The sequence below is a fragment of the Aethalodelphis obliquidens genome, unplaced genomic scaffold (genome assembly GCF_003676395.1).
Source record: "Aethalodelphis obliquidens isolate GAN/ISIS:26980383/991018 unplaced genomic scaffold, ASM367639v1 scaffold5, whole genome shotgun sequence".
Classification (NCBI taxonomy): Eukaryota; Metazoa; Chordata; class Mammalia; order Artiodactyla; family Delphinidae; genus Aethalodelphis; species Aethalodelphis obliquidens.
The window spans coordinates 74,101,892-74,124,884 of record NW_020837949.1 but is presented as its reverse complement, the minus strand read 5'-3'; the positions used below and the strand labels follow the sequence as shown (position 1 = coordinate 74,124,884).

At 42.3% G+C, this 22,993-nt stretch overlaps 1 protein-coding gene across 5 annotated transcripts in view; it reads left to right on the top strand.

Moving 5' to 3' along the window:
• The window catches only part of RAPGEF5 (Rap guanine nucleotide exchange factor 5), a 219,917-nt gene that overhangs the window by 28,116 nt on the left and 168,808 nt on the right, over positions 1-22,993 (top strand). For all 5 annotated transcript variants that reach the window (XR_003432022.1, XM_027102659.1, XM_027102657.1 and 2 more), the window contains exons 2-5: positions 12,387-12,437; positions 13,996-14,102; positions 18,776-18,897; positions 20,326-20,494. Coding sequence is in view for 4 of the 5 variants with exons in the window: in XM_027102657.1 (XP_026958458.1) it covers positions 12,387-12,437; positions 13,996-14,102; positions 18,776-18,897; positions 20,326-20,494 (449 nt within the window). In the remaining variant the exon portion in view is untranslated. The remainder of the gene's footprint in view (positions 1-12,386; positions 12,438-13,995; positions 14,103-18,775; positions 18,898-20,325; positions 20,495-22,993) is intronic.

The window sequence follows — 22,993 nt, the reverse complement described above, 5'->3', positions numbered from 1 at the left end:
GTGTGATTCACCTGGGGATCTTGTTAAGCTTCCCCTCCTTCCTGATTGAGTGCGTCTAAGGTGGCGCCTGAGTGTCTGCATTTCCCGGAAATGCTCAGGTGATGCTGCGCTGCTGCCACACAGACCGCACGTGGAGAAAGGAGGTAGTTAACTGTTGATTACTAGCCGCTGAGATGGGGCCCGAGGAAGCTTAATACTTGCCAGGTGGTTTTAGTAGCGTTCCAGAAGGCTCCCTCATGAGCTGCGAGAGCTGATTGGAAGTTGCTGATGCCTCTTACGATGAAAGGAGGACTTCCAGAGTGAAACCAGAGAACTAGAGATCCCCTGATCTCCGGGACTTCTGAACACCGCTGGGTGACCTGCGGGGTATGTGCTCTAGGTCTCGTTCTGGCTGAAGGGATCACCGTTTCTCTTTGTTGGGACTGTCGCGACCTTTGTGCTGGAGTAGAAAGTTGTCGGGGGGGAGGCCACCGTTTGAGGAAGGACTCTATGATGACTTGTTAGAGAAGAAAAAGGGTGTCTAGACAGATGGGGAGAAATAATTTGGCGGGAAGACAGAACGAAGGGGATTCAGTGGAGGGAGAAGGAGATCTAAATCAGTGTCAAGGAACAGAAAGAGTAAGCGTACAGTCAGGGCAAGAAACTTGTCGGCACCAACGCAGCACAAGGCTCATTACCCGTGACAGAGAGGGAGCCTGGGGAGAAAGTGACCCTGTGCTGAACCTGGCCCGTGGTGGCATCTGATGTCAGCAAACGAAGAGAAGTGATAGTTGGGGTGTGGTTGCTGGAAATACTAAAGGAAATACGTACAAGATGTGAATGAAGTTGTGGTTCCATCGTATGGCTGTTAGAGTACAAGGAAGTGGAGGCTGGCGCGTTTCTAAAGTGAATTTTCAGGCTTAAAGAAAAGCTCACGAGGGCTTCCCTGGTGGCGCAAAAAAAAAGAGAAAAGTTCACGAGAGGCAGGAGGACGTGTGACCCAGGATAAAGAAAGTCTCACGAGCCTGTAGGACTCCAGGGCCAGCTCACTGAGGGCTTGGGAAGTAAGTGAAGGCCGACAGAGCTCGCGGTTTTGTGTGTGATCAGAGCCAGCAGAGGAGGAAGGCATAGGCCTGCTTCTTGCGGCAAGTGGCAGGATGCGATGCCTCTCTTCTTACCTCCAAAAAGAGGATGACGTTTCAAACGGGGATTGCACGACATAGGCAGCAGTGGAGTGCCGGCTCCTTTAAATGACTTCTGGGGAGTTAGAAAAATGACCTTTTGTGATGCTGCAAGTCCACACGTGGGATCGCAGCACCGCTGTTAGGATTGTTTGCCAAATTGCCAATTGAGGATCTGTGTCATCACCCTGGTATCATTGCACGTGTCATGAATTTTGTAAGTTGTGTATGTGAAATTGTAAACTGCCATGGTTAATATCGATCCTGTCAAGTTCTAAAATGAATTTTTTTTTTTGCGGTACGCGGGCCTCTCCCATTGCAGAGCACAGGCTCCAGACGCGCAGGCTCAGCGGCCATGGGTCACAGGCCCAGCCGCTCCCCGGCATGTGGGATCTTCCCAGACCGGGGCATGAACCGGCATCCCCGGCATCGGCAGGCAGACTCCCAACCACTGCGCCACCAGGGAAGCCCTAAAATGAATTCTTAACTGAAAGGTTTGGGAATGCTAAGGGAAATAAGTAGTAGTAACCAGGAGACAGGGTAAGTTGAAAGTGAATTACAGGATTTCTGCTTGGCAGTGTCCAGATCAGACATTTCTTTAAAACTCTAGGTACAGTCGATTCGTAGGTGAACAGTGGTGGTGGCGGGTTGTTCTCACTGACAGAAGCCTGTGGAAATTCTGCACCCGTTTGGGAAGGGACCATGGTCCCAAGAACCTGATAAAAACTGATTGGTTCTGAGGTAGCTCCTCCAGACTCCTGAGTATGGGAAACAGGACCTCACCCCCATGGGTCACGTGGATGAGTGAAATAGCCAATGTCCAAAAGGTGCTTGCTGTGAGAATCCTGGGCATGTGCCCCATGGAAGAATTTTCTTTCTCTTCTGACCAGGAGGAGCCTTGGGTGAGAGGCAGAGAATTCTGTCAGAGCTGCTCCAGCCTTGCTTTGTCACAGGTACTCTGCCATGTCCTAGGGATGTGGATGAAAAAGATACACCCCTGTCCCCGGAGCAGCTTACAGTGTAGGAAGGGAGACCCACATTCATGTACGTAATAACAGTCAAGTGTGCTGAGTGCCCCAAAACAACAGCGAATGCTTTCTGGGACTTCCCTGGCAACCCCGTGGTTAAGACTCTGCTTCCACTGCAGGGGGCATGGGTTTGATCCCTGGTCGGGGAACTAACATCTTGCATGCCATGCAGCTCGGCTGTAAAAAAGGAGCGAACGCCTACTGAGCACGTATGATACAGTGAGCACCTTTGTAAGCCCTTTAATATTTTATGTCAGTGGTTCTCAAAGTGTAGTCCATGAGCATCAGCATCTTCTGGGAACCTATTAGAAACAGATTCACAGCCTCGCCCCAGACCTAAGGCATGCAAAACCTCTCGGATGGGGCCTAGCAATCTGGTTTAATAAGCCCTCCAGGTGATTCTGATGCAAGCGATTTGAGAACCACTATTTTAAGACATGTAACCCTGACAAGAACCTTATGAGCAGATTTCATTTCTCCCATTTAAAGAGATGGAAACAGAGGTACAAAGAAGTTAATTTGTCTACAGATGCCTGACTTTTAAGTGGTACAGAGAGGTTTCGAATCTAAGCAGTGCACATTAGGAGCTCTGCTCCTAACCACCAGACAAGGCTGCCTCCCAGGAGAATAAGGTGCAATGCACAGAGGAAGGAGCTGTAAACTCCAAAAGGTAAAAGGAATTAAGGTATTAAGAGCTGGATTTTTTTTTCCTTTGCAAACATTTAATGAGAATTAATTGTATGCAATGAATCATCTTACACACCGTGGACATTTATAAATATGAGTGGAATATAGATCCTATCTTTAAGATTCTTATAATGAATTAGGAAAACCTAATATAAATATGTAACTGGAATCTGAAGTACTTTGAAGTAACTAAGAGAGAAATTCTGACGGGGCAGGGAGTGGGGATTTGAGCATATGAATACATTTTGACATAAACTGTACGGAAACTTACTTCTTAAATGTATGAGGAGAAAGGCATTCCAGGCTCAGGGAATATTATGTGCAAGATTCAGATGTTTGAAACAACATGTGTTCCTGGATTTGCTAGTCTGCATTACGGTATAGCTTGGAAATTCCTAATTTAAAAGGAGTTTGTGCAACTAATTGCTCCTTGTTTATTTTCACCAACATGTTTTTTTTTTTTTTTTTTTTGGACGGCACTGTGTGGCATGCGGGATCTCAGTTCCCTGACCAGGGATTGAACCCACGCCCCATGTAGTGGAAGCATAGAGTCTGAACCACTGGGCCACCAGGGAAGTTCGTGTTTGTTTTAATCTTGGGAGCCAATAATTGTTTTGACCTATTTCTTGCTTTTATGTAACATGTCAGTGAAGGTGGAAATGTATCTTAAACAGTTTTGGAGGAAATGATCTTAAATGGCAGCGAGAGATCATTTGGTTCAAAATGAAAAAAATTCTTACTGGTTACTCACAGGGATATATTGCTAGGGAGATTACAGAGCTCCTCCTGCACTGTAAATTTTGATAATCTAGACCAGGATTGGTAAAGTTTTTCTGTAAAAGGTCAGAGAGTGAATCTTTTTGTCAGGAAAACGGTCAGAGGCCATATGTAAACACAGCAGCTTAACTGTGTTCCAGTAACACCATGAACCCAGTGTGGCAGCTGAGTTTAGCCTGTGGCCCCCTAATCCAGGTTCCCACCTGTTTCACATCGCTTAGATGAAGGCCGTGGAATGCGCCAGGAGATCTCAGGATGTCCTGTTTGGTGCTATTATTTCTGAGGTTCTGTGTATGGCTTAGTTGAGTAATTGAGAAATAAAAACCAGAACTAGTTTGTAAGTCTTCCGTCTGCCAGGAGACTGTATGTTATCACCTTTATTGTTTTGCAGGGTTATACAGTTTATGTACAAATTGACAAGAAACATCTGAGAGACTAATTTATTTCCAGAGCCGATGAAGGGAAGCAAGATACCTATTCCCGTATTTCTTTTGCTCATTTCTGACTTGGCGTTAATATAGGAAAGGAAAAGAGAACATTCTTTCCTCTTGAAGACCCCATACAAAGTGACTTATTGAAGTGTTTTCCACTACAAAGAAATAATTGGTATTCAAATGGATCTTTAAGTTCTAAAACAAGCACATAAATTATTCAGTGTATAAAAATATACTCTTGCTTCATATGTGACCACTTAAGACAGAGTTGAGACACTAGAGAAAACAAGGGGGGAAGGGTGGCAGAGGTGTTGATGGGTTTCATAGGTTTTGAGGGGGTGGTATCATACCTTACTACTTGGCCTGAGAGTCTGGGTCACCAGGCGGTGTGGCAATGGGAAGAAGTTGCCATTGGCAGTTCAGCCCCTGCTGTATACTGTAGAAGGTCCTAGATTGACAGAAGGTTGAAGTCCCTCTGGGGGTTTACGAGGCTGGTTGAGGAGAGATGATCTACACATGCAAATGGAGCCGGGAGGCATATTAGTGGCAAATACTGACAAGTATGGAGTGTTTAGGGGAAGAGATTGGTCACGGGAGGCTCAAGGCTTGGGTAGGCTTCATGTAGCATTTGTGTGGATGGAAGGAAGGGCAGGATGTGGAAATGTAAAGAAATACAGGGAGCAGAGGTCATGGCAAGGGCTTGCACACAGAGGTGAGAACGCACACGGTTTGCAGAGTAAAAATCAGACCAGCCGCCTGGCTAGAGCGGGAAGTTTGCAGGAGAGATGTGCAGCCTGGATTATGTAGACATTGAGGGGACTGGCCGCTTGGGTAAAGTCTTGGGGTATTGTCTGTGAGCACGTAGGGAGCATAAACTGTTTGTTTTTAAATAAATTATATTTTTTAATAACAAGATGATATGTAAGGAGAGGTTTTAGGGAGGTTAATCTGATTTGTGTGAAGGTGCTAGCGGCCAGAGTGGTCAAGGAGGCAAGGAGGGTCATTCTGTTGGGTAGCCAGGATGATAATGTTACAGTGAGAGCAGCTTTTAGTAAAGAAACACATGCTGTATTTTGAATTTTTTTGAGGATTTATTTGTAGGGAGGAAGGAGGCTTTTATTTTTATTTATTTATTTTTTTGCGGTACGTGGGCCTCTCACTGCTGTGGCCTCTCCCGTTGCGGAGCACAGGCTCCGGACGCGCAGGCCCAGCGGCCATGGCTCACGGGCCCAGCCGCTCCGCAGCTCGTGGGATCTTCCCAGACCGGGGCATGAACCCGCGTCCCCTGCATCGGCAGGCGGACTCCCAACCACTGCGCCACCAGGGAAGCCCAGGAGGCTTTTATTTTTTTGAACTTTACGTTTTGAAATAATTTCAGACCTAAACGTACAAATAATACAGAGACTTTGCCTTATAACCATCTCCCAGCTTCCCCAAATGTTAACATTTTATATAACCACAGTGTACTTGATACACAGTACCAGCATTGACGCTCAAGTAACATTGACACTCAAGTAACTAAAATACAGACCTCGTTCACGTTCTGCCAGCTGTCCTACTAAGGTCTTTATCTTAGTCCAGGATCACACTCAGGGTCACATTGCCTTTCCTTGTCAGTTTCCTTTGTTCTCCTCCAATCTGGGGACCCTCAGTTTTTCTTACTCTTTCATGACTCTGACAGTTTTTGCAGAGCACGAGCTAGCTATGTTGAAGAATGTCCCTCAACTTGGAGTTGTCTGATGTGTCTCATTAAATTCAGGTACGCATTTTGACAAAAATACCCTAAAAGTGCCTTTCTCAGGGTATCGTATCAGCAGTCAAGTGTTGTCAAGTCTCATGGTTGGTGATAAGTTTTATCACTCAGTTAAGGAGGTGTCTGTGAAGCTCCACTGAAAGGTTACTATTTTTTCCTCAGTATTCCTTAATAGCTTGTGAGGAGACACTTTGACACTATGCAGATATCCTGTATCTCGCCATACTTTTGTTCACTAATTTTGGCATCCATCGATGATTCTTGCCTGTAACATTTAGTACTGTGTTCTTTGCCTAATGGTGATATTCTCTTTGCCTCCTTTCGTTGCATTTAGTAATTGAAAGAACTCTATAAGGAAGAGCTGTCTCCCCACCCCTCCCCCACCCCATTTTTTTAATTCAATGATTTATATCAGTATGGACTCATGGGTATTTATCCTACTGGTTTAATGCAATACTTTCATTGTTTTGCTGCTCAAATCGTCCCAGATTTGGCCAGTGGGAGCTTCTTCACGTGGGCTGCTGTGGAAAGGGTTCATGCTGGAGTCCAGGTGTGACCAGGCAGGTTGATTTTACCGCAAGTAGGGGATTCAGTGACACGTGGAGATGAGTAAGCTGACAATTTAACTGTTGACCCCAAATCTTCAGTCACTTGATGCCTAAATTGTAAAGGTTTTTCTGTGATTGCATTAACCAAGGAAGCCCACCGGGCTAGGCAAAATCATTCTCTTGTTTATAAACGCAGAGAAGAAAGATACTTGCCCAAGGAATGAATAGAATCACGTTGATGACACTTTGGGGTTTGTTTCTGTGGTACCTATTGTATATATTTTCCCAGAAGCTGCTGGTTGTTGCCGATCTGTCTCCCTAGGCAGGCAAGATTGTGAAACATTTATAAGTATTCCTAAGCCCCACTTTAATTTTCTCCTTTAGCTTTTAAGTGGGGCAAACATGTTTATACTAGAAGAGAGTCCTTTAGCAGTGGGAAGTAAAAATTAAGTCTAATGCTATGGATGTCGTTAAAAGGGGATGTCCTTTCAGAAGGTATGTAGGTATGATGCCACTCTGGGGACGTGAGGTTCCTTGGTTTAGGGCTGCGTCTGCGATGGGGTGGATAGAAAACACACACCAAAGAACAGGTGCAAGGTGGGATTTCCTGAGACACTGGCTCTTTGTTCTACACAAGCCAGACTTAGAAGCTCAGACTCAGAGCCCAGGGCTGTTCGGATGGCTTGCACCTCTGCTGTGTTCGGATCACTTGAGGAGTGCGTCAAGCTTCAGAGCAGCAGGCGGATGATGAGAGGTTCAGATTGCCAATTCCCACCACTGGTTTTTATAGTTTTTCTCAGACCGGGGTGCACGTTAAAACTACATTGAAGGGCTTGGAAAAAACCCACGCAGGTCCCTCTCCTATAGGTTCTAATTCTGTGGACCTGAGCTCCTGTTTGATTATTTCTTCAGTTTCCCAGATGGTTCTAATTTACCTCCAGGGTTGCGAACTTCTGGATCTAGCAGAGACAGCTGTCTGTGACATCTTTATGCAGTTATCGGCACTTGTTTGTCATGTGATTCTTAAATTAGTTCATTCCATGTTATAAGATAAATGTATGCGGAAGTAACTAAAGACAGGCTTGGGCTGCAAACTCAGGTGAATTTCTTAACCTCTTTAAGTCTAGTTTTGTCATCTGTAAAATGGGATTAAAACCTCATAGTTTTTCGAAAATTAAGCAATATATTGCCTGTAAAATATTCAGTACAATCTCTAGCACACAGCAGAAACTGATTTATTACTTAGTAACATGCAGCATGTTACGGTAGAGTGGTGACTTCGGAATCAATCACAATATTCTTCCAGCCCTGGCTGGGTAACTTCCCAGCTCTGGGGCCTTAAGTAAATTCCTTAATTTCTCTGAACCTCAGGGCTCTTGTCTGTAGATGTATGAATAGGTGGGTGCAGCTCCTAATGTGGGAAAGTGCTTAAGACAAAGGAGGTGCTCAGTAAGCATTTCTGCCGCCTTCCCTTTCATTCTGTTTTTTAACACATCACAGGGCAGTGGAAAACTCTAATTTTGAGAATATCATTGACTTCGGTTTGGCCAGGCTGTGTTGAGAAGATATTGTTACAGTGGCCTTTGTGGCTGTGACTGACTTCGGGAGCACATCCCTTGGAGCCTCAAGGAATGGTTGGGCCTGATGCAGAAAGAGTTGTGGTGCCTGGCCCTGTGCGTCCACATCAGCTCTTGACTCATGTCTCCAGTTTGCATTATGCCGAACTTGTGATGACCGTGTCCTTCTCAAGCCAACTTCCTGGCTGAGTGGGATTCTGTCCTTTTCACCTGGATCAACTAATTTTTTTTTTTTTTTTTTTTTTTTGGTGGTACGCGGGCCTCTCACTGCTGTGGCCTCTCCCGTTGCGGAGCACAGGCTCCAGACGCGCAGGCTCAGCGGCCATGGCTCACGGGCCTCTAGCCGCTCCGCGGCATGTGGGATCTTCCCAGACCGACGCACCCACGTACCCCGCATCGGCAGGCGGACTCTCAACCACTGCGCCACCAGGGAAGCCCTCAACTAACTTTTGATTGAGATGCAAGGGTATGCTGGGGCTTAAAAAGGACCTCTCTCCCCAACCCAGGCCTTAGAACTCTACTGCACAGCCTACTGGATCACAGCCTTAATTGTTTTAGTGCATAGTCTCTTAACACATGGGCCCTCTAGTTACTTATGGAGATTTTTGGCTTCTTAGAATGATAAGAAATCTAAGTACACTTATTCCACTTTAACTTGTTCATTTCTACTTGGTCACCCAGAGTGGGTAAAGGACAATGGCTGAAGGGACAGCAAGTTGTGTTGTGAACTGAATTCTCAAGTTATCAACAGATTTGGTAGTTCTTGTTGGTTCCTGTTTTAACAAAGCAGGTCATACTTCTCTGGTGACTGAAGTGATTCATTCTTTTTCCTTTCCTTTCTCTCTCCCCTTGTAGCCTAAGTATTTTAATTCAATCCAAGGAGAGCATTAAGGCATGTCCTTTAAAAGCTGATTTAAAAATTTGCCTTAAGTCTACCATATAGTTTAGCACGATATTTCCAATGACTCTGAAATAAGTTCCATTTTTGGTTCAGACCCAGCCTCAGAGACTATTAGCATGTAACTTTACTGGACACCTAACTTTAAAAAAAAATGAAAGTAATATATGATTGCTAACCAGTTATCTTTCTGAGTAAAGCCTTCTGAGTTTACTCTGAGTTATCCTTCTGAGTAAATAAAATTTATTATGAATTTTTTCTGGAAGTTCATTTGTGAATATTAAAGGGTTGCCATTTTCTAACACATGTTTAAAATATGAGGTTTGCACGGAATCATTTAGGGAATCATTTTCTATGGTTCATTAAATTGGAGAGGAGAAGAAATAAATTTGAATTAAAATCTAATTTCATTTGTATTGTTACTAGTCTTCTCTCTATGGTCCGTATAAGTCCTTCATGAAAGAATCATTGCATCTAGCTTAAGTAATTCTAGGAAATTGGAAACAAAGGGGGAAAAAGAATCATTTCATCTGGGCTTTATATTTGAGATATCATGGTGAGAGCCATTTAAAAGAGGACACCTGCATCAATTGGACCAGACATCCAAGATTATAGAGTAAATTGATAGGAAATTAGGAAGAAGAAATGTTCTTCCTGATTTATTTAAAATGTTCCTGAGATCCCGTGTCTTCTGATAAATGATTTCTAAGTTAGAGGATGGTATCTTGTTCACATGTATGTTTCTGGAGCTGCCACTGTGCCTGGCAAGGAGATCAATAGGTGCTTCATAAGGGAAATGAACGGAAGTTAGTTGCCACGGGAGTGATGAGATGAAGCCCTGAAATGCTGAGAGGAGAAACAAAACCGAGGGAGTCCAAGATGGGATGAAAACAGCTGAGTAATTGAGTATGAGGGAAAGAATATTGAATGGCGAGGGGTGCATCTTCAAGGGTGTCTCTGTGCTACTCTTTCAGGGAAATGTTGGGAGAGCAGTCTGTGTGGTTCTTCCGAGCAGTCATTCTCGGATTCCTGTAAGTTGGCCCATGGTGTTTCCCCAGTAAAATTATGTAACAGTCCTTTCACAGTGTCTATGAAAAATGAGGTAATGGATGGTCAGTTCCTCCATGTTCTTTTTTCTTTAAGTCTTTGGCACTTGCTAGTTTTAGTCAATACCAACAGCTAACGTAAAGTGGTCTCAAAACAAAAGTATAGTTATGGTAGTTATTTTAAGTTGAAGAGATCAGTCCTTTCCGGAGTGGTACAGAGAGCGCTGAGCTTCCCCGGCTCAGGTGAATTTGAGAGCTGCTGTCCTGGAGCGTTCAGGAAGCACAGCTCCCTCGGGGCCAGTTAAGAGCGGGCTTCACAGGAGTTTCTGACAACAAATCCAGGTATTGTGTCCTGTAAAAGGCAGTTCCTGTTAGGTTGCTCTGGTCGATCCCCTGTGGGCTAGGAGCTTATCTAACACTGTTATCTAGTCGGCATGGAAGGACCCCATGGCTTTATTGACTCACCTTACCAATCTTTTGTAACAAGCCATCCACGGGGGAAAGTTTCTGTGAAGTGGAATTGTGCGAGTGTAACACTAGTGTCGAGACAGCCAGATTTGGGCTGGCGGCAGAGAGAAAGGAAGCCTTTCTGCTTTCTTTTGTGGAAGTGCCCCCGCCTAATTCTTTAGAGCTTGTTTCTACCTGGAAGCTTTCTTTTTAACTAGATTATGTGAAGTAGTTGCTTTTCTGAGCTGATTTAGGCAATTAGATGAGTAATAAAGATTGTCATTCTGGTCTGCCATATTGACTTTTAAAAGGCTGTTTAGGGGAAAAAAAAAATCACTTATCATGATGATTCATCTTCAAGTTATAAATCTGGTGTAGATGCAAATTTTAAACTGTTCAGTATTTCAGTAAGTGAATACAATGCCTAGGCTCAGAAGACAGAAGGCCTAGGAAGGGCCGGTTGGGAATGTGTATAGACTAGACCAGAAGGGGTGAGTGGGTGTTTTATTTTAACACATAGCAATTAAAAATGGCCTGTCTTAAACCTTTCTTTTTTTTTCTTGGAAGCCATTGCAGATCTTTAGCAGCGTGTACCAATTGGCATTCCTGGATAAAGAGTCTGTATATTTGTTTCAGTTTAATTAGAAGTACTATGGGAGCTGTGTGGAGTGGGCAAGGGGCTGAGTGAGAATTCTGTCTTAGCTTAAAGTTTGGTAGAAGGTTCAGATGCTGGAAGGCAGTGAGTGGCAGGGTATGTTTTGTAAGTGATTCTAAGAAGTGGACGCGGCGGACTAAAAACTATGGGATCTCAAAAGACAGCAAGCTTTGGAATAGCGGTAAAGAGCTTTTAAACATAGGTTGGAAGCTCAGTAAATGTTCATTTCTCTGTTCCTTTTCCTAAACCGCAACGGGAAATGATAATAGTTTTCTATTGCACTTGTACACATGTGGGCGACGGTGCTGCTTACTGGATTGTTAGGTAGGAAAAATAAGCTCCTGCAATTCAAATCACTCAGCAAATAGTTGATACAGAGATATAAATATCTGTAGTAAATGAATAGAAAAATAAACATTTTGTGTGTGTGTGAGGTTGTGTGCTAGAGGCTGTGAAAGCAAAGCAGGTTAAGCTACCAGCACTCCCTCAAGGAGCGTATGGATTCGTTGGGGCAAATGCACACGTAGAGAGATAGCCAGTACTGCAGAGCACCCAGGAGCCGCCATATAAATAGTCAGAAAACAAAGAGCTCCCAGAGGGACAAACTGCAGTGGACTGGGGTGGGTGGGCGGAGCTTCACCCAACAGGTGACTGCACAGACCCGGACTTCAGTGGGGTTCAGGGGTGTAGCAGGGAAGACGGAGGGCTTTCGGTTGTGGAGGACGGTGTGAGCAGAGGCAGGTATGAATCACAGCTTCTTCTGATGAGTAGATCTCACGTTGAGTCAAAGAAGCCATGCATGGAGGTAGAAGAATAGAAATCTGTCGGAGGCAGGCTGTGGTGGGCCCAGAGGGGCAGGCTGGGGGTTCGGACTGACAAGCAAGAAGGGACCTACTGTCAGTTGAGGGGCTATATAGGGACTTCTGTTCAGTTGAGGTTTGCAGGATGGCCTGAGGGGGCGTGACTGGAGCCCAGGGAAATCCACTAAAAAGCCGAAACAGCAGTCCAGGTGTGCAGGGATGAGAGCTGGAGCTCGGGTTGGTGAGAGTGGAAATAGAAGGGAAAGGAGAAATGGGATCAAAATCACACTGAGAACAAAGTGATACATATTCAAACATCCCTGTTTTTCTGTTGCACTTTTTAAAGTTGTGCTCTGTAGGTTGGGAACGGTTCCCATGGAATATCCTGTCCCATTGGGATGAATGTTGACCAGATATTTACACTGAGTGAGAATAAAGATGTTCATCCTTCACGGCCCATGACATTTTTTTGGCTTAGACAACTGCTGGGCCTGCCACGGTCGCATATATTGTGTCCTCATAGTACAAAGCCTTCTGTTTGGTTCTAATTTTCCCCTTTTCTTTCTTTTCATATAGACTCTATCAAGAAGAATTTCCAACCCATACCTTGAACCTGCTCCTTCCCAGGTATGATTCATATCTCTCTTACGGCATTTTCTGAAACAGTGATTCGTCCCTTTGCTCCTGATTACGCCATCTCCTTCACCTGGGGTGGCACGGCTGAAGGTGTTTGAAATGCTCTGATACTTGAGTCATGGATAGGACAAAAGTGTTCTCCCATTTTCCAAGTCCTCTGCATGAATGCATTATGAACATGGCAGAGTTCATATATAATATAAATATTTTCAATTTGCTGTATGATAGAAATGCTGTATTTTTAAAATACTGGATATTTTACTCTGAAAACTTTGTGTAAAAGGGGCCTATTTATATTTATTGTTATCTAATAGTAGAATATCCCCGAATGCTCATTGAAACAAGGTGGGGATGCCTTCATTACGTTGTGTTAAAAAAAAAAAAAAAAAATCAGCTGACAGGGTTGCATATTTTAGAATAACAGGAGACTCTGAGCTTTGTGAGGTCGGGACCGTTTTGGCTTTGCTCAGTACTGCATCCCCAGCATCTGGAATGGGACCCGATAGCTGCTTAGTGTTTTTTGAGTGACTGAGTGAATGAATACTGGTACATTGTCAGGACTAGTCAAGTGTCAGCTGACTCATACGTCTTTTATGGCGATACTTTCTGTTATCGGACTTAAGTTGTTTTTTTTTTAATAGATTTAACGTGTTAAAAATAAATTATTACCTGTCCTTCACATTTTCTTCTTAGGTTGTGTTTAGGAGGTGATTACAGGAAAATTAAGGGAGTGTAAGGATAGGGTTGAAGTGTTCCGGATCAAGTTATAGTCAATATATTATCAATTTGTTTGCCTTGGGAGAAGACATAAAATATTTTGTAGGTGCAAAAAGAGTTCAGCAAGAAACAAGTAAACAGATGTTAGCATGCACCCTCAATATATCTTCACTTTCATGAGCCTTTACTTAGACGGTTCATTTTCATTTAGCTTCCTTTGTGAAGCAACATTGCCCTGTGGACGAAGCTGCCAATTATAGAAAAAGGAGGTAGTTTATAAAGTGGGACATAGACCTCTCCAGATCTGAGGAATACCCTGCTTCATCCTCCAAGAATCAGAGATGCATATGGACAAATCAGAAGATTAAAAAAAGAAGCTATATGAAATTTTTATCTGCTAGATGGAATTGTGAAGTAGATGAAACCAGGATGCTTGGCATTAACTGTAAACTCTGCAGTTGAGTGAAGCTTGAAAGCAAAGCACACAGAAGCCTGCTATTAAATTGTGTCATGGTGAGAGATGCTTGCTAGATAGGAAAAAATTATTTTCCCCGCTTCCAAGACATTTACAAGTATGCATTTATCAATATGGCAGAGTTCATATATAAATATTCTTCAATTTGCTGTATTGGTACAAACATTGTATCTAAAAAAACAGGTATTTTGCCCTGGAAACTCTGTGTAAAAGGAAGTTATTTATAGTTAAAGCAGTTAAGTGTTTTAAGCTTAGGGACTTGGCCGTAACTTTTTCTATATAGTATGTCATTGGCAGCTCACAAATTGTCACATCATTGTTCTGAATTTTCAGTGAGTCTTTGTCTTTTCTGTGTAGATTTATGGAGAGAATTCTTCTTGTGCAGGAAGAGCACTGAGGAATATTATCATCGTTCAGGCAGCTGACCTGATAAAGGACAGGGTGAACCTCAAGGGATTTTACAGGTAACACAGTTTCCTAACACCTTGTCAGAAATTCTCCTTGAGAAAAAAACCCCAAAACATGTTAAAGACATAACCTTGATCACAGAGAGATGGGCAATTATCAGTAGAAGGAGGGTCGGTTTGTTTGAAGTGTCTATTTGGGATACTGGTGGTGTGGTGACTTTTCTCTTAATTAAACTTAGCCGAGTGTTTCACAGTTGGACTCCTGGTCTGAAGATAGGGAGATGACAACTGGAAGATTACAATACCATAAAGAATAGGGAGAGTACTCGGAATAAATGATAACAAAAAAAGTAGGAAAGGGTCTCAGAAGAAAGACATTTCTTTAAGTTAACTAAAGTTAGCTTTATCGCAAACTCATTACAGTCATTTTCTTTTTTTCCATTCGCCACAGATGGGAAAAATTCCATCGTGGGCTGGCTTTTGGGGATAGTGGTTCCCAACCTATTTGAGTAAGACGACCCCCCATCCTTTTTTCTGAGGCATAGTTTACATACAGTAAAATGCACAAATCTTAAGGGTACAGCTTGACGAATTTTTAATCATTACACACACTTATGTAACTACTATCCACATCAAGCTTTAGGGAGTTTTCACACCCTAGATAATTTCTTCGTGTCCCTTCCCTGTCAGCAACTATCTCATGCCAACAACTTCTTTCTGATAAAAAAAATTTGGCAGAATCAGTAATATTGGCACCATTGACCAACTGTGTAGTGGAGACGAGAGAACTATAATGAATTAACACTTTAAACTCCCATGTTAATTAATCACAGTATTTCCGTAGGTTTTGACACATTCGGCATAGGTTAGATATGATTTATTCTGTTGACAAACAATGCTTTTGTGTATATGGAATTGTGAACCTCTTGAGAAAGCTCAAAGGTCACTGCCCCACCCTCCCATAAGGAATTCACAGCCCAGGGTCTGAAAAACCACTGGTTTAGAGCCTAGGCCAAGCAGACACAACAGGCTGGAAGACAGGCTGTGGTGATTGTTGGATTACTTCACGTAGAGCTCCCCCCGCCTTTTTAAAAAATAGATGGTGGTATCAACTTTAGACAAGTTTAATTTTTTTCCCCTTTTTTTTTTTAAAACTGACACTGCATGTATGGGCATCCCTCAGAGTTACTGCAGGTTTGGTTCCAGACCACTGAAGTAAAGCAAATAGCACAATAAAGTGAGTCACATGAGTTATTTTGTTTCCCAGTGCCTACAACAGTTATGTTTACACTCTAGTCTATTAAGTGTGCAATAGCATTATCTAAAAACAATATACATACCTTAATTTTGAAAATATTCCTAAAACTTGCTAACCGTTATCTGAGCCTTCAGCAGGTCATCATCTTTTCTGTTGGTGGAGGGTTTGAAATATTGTGATAAGTACCAAAAATGAGACACAGAGACACAAAGTGAACGAACGCCATTGGAAAAATTGGCACCGATAGACTTGCTAAATGCAGGGTTGCCACAAACCTTGCATTTGTAAACATGATATCTGTAAAGTACAGCAAATGAAAGTGCAAAAAAATGAGGTCTGCCTGTGTAAGTCTTTGGGTTTAGTTGTCAGCAGGCTCATAGGATTCATTTCAGTTCCCACATGAGGCTGTATGTAGGATGTGTCCTTGTTCTCAGTTTTGTTTCTGATTGGATATAGATTGAAAAAGAATTGGGAGATGTACATTAATCAGGTTCACGGAAAAGAACCATCCATCCAAGTAAGAACATGCCTAGGGTTTAGTGGGAGTAGAATGTGGAGAGAGCATGAGTTGTCCTATTTCAGATTCCAGGTGATCAGGCCAGAACCTCCTTTCTTTTATAATCTAAGGACTGATGAATGCTCTGGGTTTAGAGACAAAGTGCTAATATGATTGCCTAGGCTGGGTCATTTTCATTTGTCTGGTAGTAAATTGAGCAAAGCGTTCTCCGTGTACCCCATGAGAATTACTTTCGCAACTTTGAAATGTTTTCCATTTGTTTGGTACTATAGGAAAAATCATACTAGTTTTTTGAGGCTTCATGTAAGTGTGTAAATACCACTGCCCCACTGACATTTGAGATGAGGGTTCTCTCTGCACTACTATGAATTAATTACTAAAAATGTAACCGGAGACAGAAGGAGGCCAAGAGAAAGCGAATTTTCAACTTCAGAGATTAGTAAAATTAATGTTTTGTTATGGCAGTCACATTGGCCTTGGAGCCAGTCACCTCCATATCACAATGTTCCTGTCAAGTACGGCAACGCTAGTTAGATCTGCATGTACTCGGAACAGTTGCTGGATTCAGTACAAGACTGAAAATACACGGGGAGTAAGAACTGCCGTGGGTGTTCACATTCCTCCCTTCCAGGCATCTCTGATTTCTCCACTGCTCTCCCCTCAGTCCTGGAGGTTTAGGCATTTAGAATGGATTGTTGCTGATCTGGTCCGCAAGTCAAGGGGGTGTGAGTTAACGGCAGTGGCAGCTTACCTCATTTGTTTGCTTTGGTGGTGTTAGTGATAGTGTTCATCCTTACCCCAGTGATGTTTTGCCTGGTGCAGATGGATTGTTGAAAGCGATTCGAAACATAACTTGTTAAATTGGAGATGGGGGTAGAAAGAGATCGTGTGCCCCCGAAACAGTAGCTTGCTCCGAGCGCGGGAGCCTGATTATTCAGTAATAACTACACGTGACAGCAGTCACGGCGGGACCGTGTTTTAGCATATCCACTCAGCCCTGCACCTCCCCGAGACAGAGCCCTTCCCAATGAGAAGGTGGGGCTGGGTCACCGGCATCACCCGGCAGCCGGTTAGAAGTGAGGGCTCGGAGGCTGCACCCAGCCACACTGCATCAGAGTCTGCACGTCAACAAGATGCCCCAGGGGACTGACTCCTACTAAACACCAATTTGGGAAGCCCTGGTCTGAGGCACGTCTTCCTCATCAGCTGTGAAGAAACAAGCCAACGCATCTGTCCAGTCACCATTTGCAATTTGACAGTTTAGTTTGTTTAGTAAATGTTTTACTGTATCCTGCCGTGTTCCAGGTGGTGTCAGACACAGAGCAGGCTGAGGAGCTGCCTGTATTGTTCTGAGAATAAGGAATAAGATGATAAAAGTGCTTTGCAAGCCCGAAGATGCAGGCTAATTGACAGAGGTGTTGAGGAATTAACACTTTGAGCCTTTAATATGAAAGGTGTCCTGTAGAAGTTAAATTTGACGGTTTGGTCTAATTGCCTGTTTTGTTGCAATCTGTTTTCTTGTTTTGTTTCAAAAAACATCCATTTATTTGACTGTTAATCTTATGTCTTAATGCCAACCTGCAACTGGAATTGTAGAGCTGGTACAATCTGGAATTGCCTTAACGGCCTCAGAGTATCTTTCAAATATTTACTCCCCAAAAGTGATACTTTATCTAAAGTAGAATATTTGTTCAGATATCTCAGCAGAAGCGTTTACTACCTTATTTTTCCATCACTAAAGAAAACGTAGCATCTCATGGCATTTCTTCATACTGTTGGTTACTGTGTGATTTCTAGGTATTTATAACTATGCCAATCACAAAAGATAGACAATATTTTTCTGTTTTAGGAATACAAATAAATGTTGGCATCTTTTGGTCCTTAAATACCAAATATAGGAGAAAGATAGCCTTTTACATGATACACCTCTTTAAAAAAATTTTGGGTGACCTTTTTTTCCATACGGAAGAGTGGGTTTCAATGAAATTTCTGCAAATTAAAAAAACTTCAGAAAGTTTTCTTCGTTTGGTTTTTCATCTGAAGCTGATAAAGATGGGAAAGTAGGCGTGAAAGTACCGTTTGTGATGCCCAAATTGGGGCATTCTTTGAATACAGCTGTGTATTTTAAGGATTACAGATAGTATTTCTTGCATGTGGTTAGTGGAATCCATCATCCAGGTTTATGGGTTTATGATCTACGCTGCTTGGCAGATTGCTTAGATTATGTTAAAAAGGTTAACAGTCAAAGGTATTGTTCTTTGAGACAAGTATTAAGATTTACTCTCCGTTTAAAGATCAGAAAACAAAACTTCATACTACTCACTGTGGTATAGCCTTGTCTAACCCTGGAATTATTTTGTTCTCAAAGAGATGAGATAAAAATGTGTAATTGCTTGAACCAAAGCTGATCACCACCAACTCGAGGTACTTGTCTTACCAAGGCAGAAGCATTGTCTTCAGGTAAAGGGCTGCTAAATTTATTCCTTCATTTATTCTAATGTATATATTCAGAGACTTTACCGTGGGCCTGGACTGTTCTGATGTTGGCGATTAATCATAAGTTACATACACGTAGTCCGTGTTCTCCTGAAAACTGTTCTCAAGGGAGATATTATTCATTTGGAAAGATGTATAATTGCTAAATGTTACATACACATAGTCCCTGTTCTCCTGAAAATTATTCTCAAGGGAGGAAAAGAGATACTATTCATTTGGAAAGATGTATAATTGCTAAATGTTAGGTGATGCAAAGAAGAAATATAAGAGGATATAATTGTAAACTTCTGTAAGGCAAGCGGTATTTGAACTGAAACTGAAAGATGGATAAGAGGTCCGTGTCATTTATTCTTGAGTTGCTTGTTTAAAAGCACATGAAAGTGACGGTATTAAATTTCATTTTTTTTGGCAAATGGGTGGCAACCATGTCTTACTGGGAATGGCTTTGCTTTTGTCCAGGAGAAGCTGCGTTGGGTCGGAACTGGTAGACTGGCTTCTAGAACACTGTCCTTTGGTCCAATGCAGATCTATGGCCATAGGGGTCTGGCAGCTCCTACTGGATATGGGAATTATGTCATCAGGTTAGTGTTACATGTTTTGAAGGCACAGAATCATTATGTTGTTAAGCTACTTGACCAAAATGTGTTTGATTTCCTAGATGATATTATAACCTAGATGGCAATTGTGTTTGCCGGTATATTTGCATTCTCTTATAAATGAATGTGACAGTTCATCTTGTGTTACTTCTCACACCTTTTGTAAAAATAATTAGGTACTTGTTTCATTAACTACTACCTGTAAGAGTCTTTCCCTTACGCCCTCTCTTCTCTACTTAAAATGATGCACACAATTTTTTTAAAAAATTAGTCCCATCTTTAGTTGCTCTAAATGTGTGAGTTGTCTTGCTGTACTTAGAATAGTCATCAGAAACTGACTTTATGAGTAGCATGTGTATGCCATTTTAATTGTGTGAGCAGTCATAAATGATCTATGAAAATAAGCTGTTAGAACAGAAAATTGATGTTAACTAGAAGCTAAAATAGATGGTGGATATCTCTTTCCTTTGTTCAGCCAGGGAATGGAAGACGTAGAAGTCAAGCAGTTTGGATTCTTTTTTTATCTCTATCACTCAGGTGCTGGTTTGTCACTGGGAAGCCCTTTTCTTCTATAGATGAGAAATAATTGAGGGTCAGAGAACACATAGTAAGTTTCAGAAAGGCACACGCCAGGTCCCACTGTGGAAAAGTGGTACAGATGGGGATGTGGGTGTAATCTTAGTCGGTCACACCTAGCACCTGATGCTCTTCTTTAGGAAAACAGTTAACTGCCTTTGAGGGATATAATTATCAGCTTGCTTGTGTGGTTCAGGTTTCTGCTTAGCAAAACATTTTGTGCTAATATTTTTTGGAAAAGTCTCCACGTCTTGATTTCCTTTAAAATAGGGTTTCCCAACCTTGGTAGTGTTCACATTTTGTGCTAGATAATTCTTAGTTAATGGCGGGGGGGGGGGCACTGTCTCGTACATTATAGGATGTTTAGTAGCATCCCTTTCTTCCACCCACCAGATGCCAGTAGCACCCCCTAGTTGTGGCAACGCAGAATGTCACCCGACATTGCTAAATGCCCTCAGTGCTGGTTGAGAACCACTGATCTAAATCTTGCCATAGTGTTGTATTTGTGTACCACCACAGTATTTAAAGGTACTGCTTTGGGACGCTAAAAGAAAAAGTTTCTTCTACTGCCTTTGAATTGCTGTTGATTTCACCTGTCCCTGAAGTAGAACAGTTGTAATATACATGTGAATGTGCTGGCCAGAGCTTTAAGTAATAAAAATAGGGTGGTAAGTCCTTTTTAATTCAATGAGACTGTGAACATGAATGGACTTCATTATCGTCCTACCCCTGGCTTCTCTCTCATACTTAGTAGGCCTTTCAATTTATTATTCAGTTTATGGCTCTCTAAATGATATACTTTACAAAACTGATTCATGCCTTTTTTGCTTCCAACAGTGGACCAGCATTTATGCTTTCAAGATACCTATGTTTTCTACCAGTTTTCGTCTGATGAGTGTAGCTACTTGTACTGTGAATTTGAAAGAGAAGAGGCGTGGCAAAACGGTGTCAAACTTTTACTGCAGCTGGTGCCTCTCATTCCCACTAGAACTGGCATCTGTGAACTGTAAGTAGATGCTGTTTTGTTCCATTGTAAAATTATTCTCACTTAGCGAGCCATCCCTGTGTCTGGGGACTGTGCTCTGCTTTTTAAGATCATCTCCTTTAAGAAGTAATTGTTTTATTCCCATTTCTCAGATGCAGGTTCAGAAAGGTAAAATGCTGAAAATTCAGTCCAGTTAATAAATGACTGAACTGGTATTCAAACTCCAGAAGTCCATGCCTTACCGGCTGTACCACGCTGCTTCGAGTTTAATCATTGCTATATGAGTAGATGATATAAGTTGGGAATAAACATGATTTAGCTTAAGTTGGAATAAAATAATAACTGACATCCTCTCTCCAAGTCGTGACTTTCCTAAGAAAGAGCTCAACAGACATTTCTGAAAATAATCTAGAAGCAACAGCTGGCAAATTAAAACACATGAATCATTATCACATGAAGATGCTGAGTCACTATCTGATTAAAATGAATTAAAATTAATTCATTAGACGGGGTGTGGGAACAGGACTTGAGTCATGATATGATGATTCTGACATGCCTTTGTTTATCCACAGCATTAATGACAAGCTTATTTCAGTATGATGAATTGCAGGTTAAAAATTTCAGTTAGCAACTTTTATGTATTCAGTTTTTAGAATACGCTGAGATTAGCAGGGCAAGTGGTATTATCCTCATCTCATGGGTGAGAAAAATAGGTTCAGGGAGAAGCACCCACAACCATAACAAAGATGAGTTACTCTTGTTAAAAAAAAAAAAGACAGTACGGAACAGTTATTGCAGGCTTTTAGAAAAGAAATAAAATGTCAGACTATTAATGAGACACTAATAGTTTGATTGTAGAGGATGCATTTTATGTCAGGAACTATGCTAAATGCTTTATATTCATTATTTCATCAGTTTCTACTATTTTAAAGTGAGGAAACTGAGGCATAGAGATCAGGTAACCTATCTACAGTCACACAGTGGTGTGTGGAGTATTCCATGTCTGTCTGGCTGTAACACGCACGCTTTTAACAACTGCTAGAGTGTGTACCCAAGAGTTATAGGGGTCATTCTAGCTTCCCTTTCTGAGACGTTATAACCAGAAGCTATAAAAATGTTAGACTGACTCTGAAATGGTTATGAATCCAGTGCCACTGGCACCACTGCTGTTTATAGAGGACCTTGCCCTGGTGAAGCAAATACAATGCATCATTCGATTGTCTAAGTGACGAAAATGTTTCTTAATGTAATGTGGTCTTAATGTAGGTCAGAAGTTGCCCAGGAATAGTCAAGGAGCATTTCAGTAAATTTTTAAAAGCTTTCTAAGAAGGAGTGGAATGCTTTTTTTGTGTGTGTGGTACGCGGGCCTCTTACTGTTGTGGCCTCTCCCGCTGCGGAGCACAGGCTACAGACGCGCAGGCTCAGCAGCCGTGGCTCACGGGCCCAGCCGCCCTGCGGCATGTGGGATCTTCCCGGACCAGGGCTTAAACTCGTGTCCCCTGCATCGGCAGGCGGACTCTCAACCACTGCACCACCAGGGAAGCCCAAGTGGAATGCTTTTTAAGCTAGAGGTGGCTGTGACTCTGTGGGACTGGCCCTCTCTGGCAGCTTTTCTTAACCATTTCCCATCCTGAAGTCGGAAGTATGCGCAGTCCCAGGGGGTGTACCCAGATTAACGGGGTATAAGGGTGTCTGAAGTAAACTCGAAAGCAGTCCTCATGGTTTATCTCCTTTCTCTCCCACTGAGGAAGCAGTTTGGAATGCCAGCGAGATGACCTTTTTACAGGGAATCCCTGAGTCTACTGTAGGTTCTAAAGATGAAGCTATTTAGAAAATTTGGTTCCTAATATTCCAGATTACTTGCAGTCTTTTGTAACACTGATCACTGTATACAGTGTCATGCCTCTGGGGTTGATAATCACTATAGCATGCCTTATCAGCACATTCGTTTTCTCTAGGTGTGAACTTGTACATTTGGGGGTGGTAATTCCTCTGGGAAAATTGGCATTGGGGAGCTATAGACCTGTTTATCCCATATTATAAGTACAAACTATAAAAAGATAAAATTACTGAACCCACTGCAAGTCTCTTCTGGAGCAAATATATATGTGTGTGTGTGTGTGTGTGTGTGTGTGTGTGTGTATATTTTATTTATTTATTTATTTACTCTATACTAGAGTTATAAGCAAACTTCTAAGCTCTGATATAATGTTTTGGGCCAAATTTTTGAAAGCTAAAGTTTAGCTTATCCAGACTTGGAGTAAACTGTGGTCAGAGAAAAGATGTCCAGGGACATTGTCCTCTGCCAGTTGGGTTGTCACAGCCCTTCCTAAGGTTCAACACATACGATCGCATCATAACTTCTGCTCTAATCTGGTGATCTCCATTCATTCTAGCCCGTTTATTATAAACACCCGTTTATTCCCTCATGGCCTTGTGAAGTTCTGCTCTTTCCTTGTCAAGTTCTACCCACCCCTCAAGGGGGAGTCCAAGTCCTACCTTGACCACAGAACTTCCGTG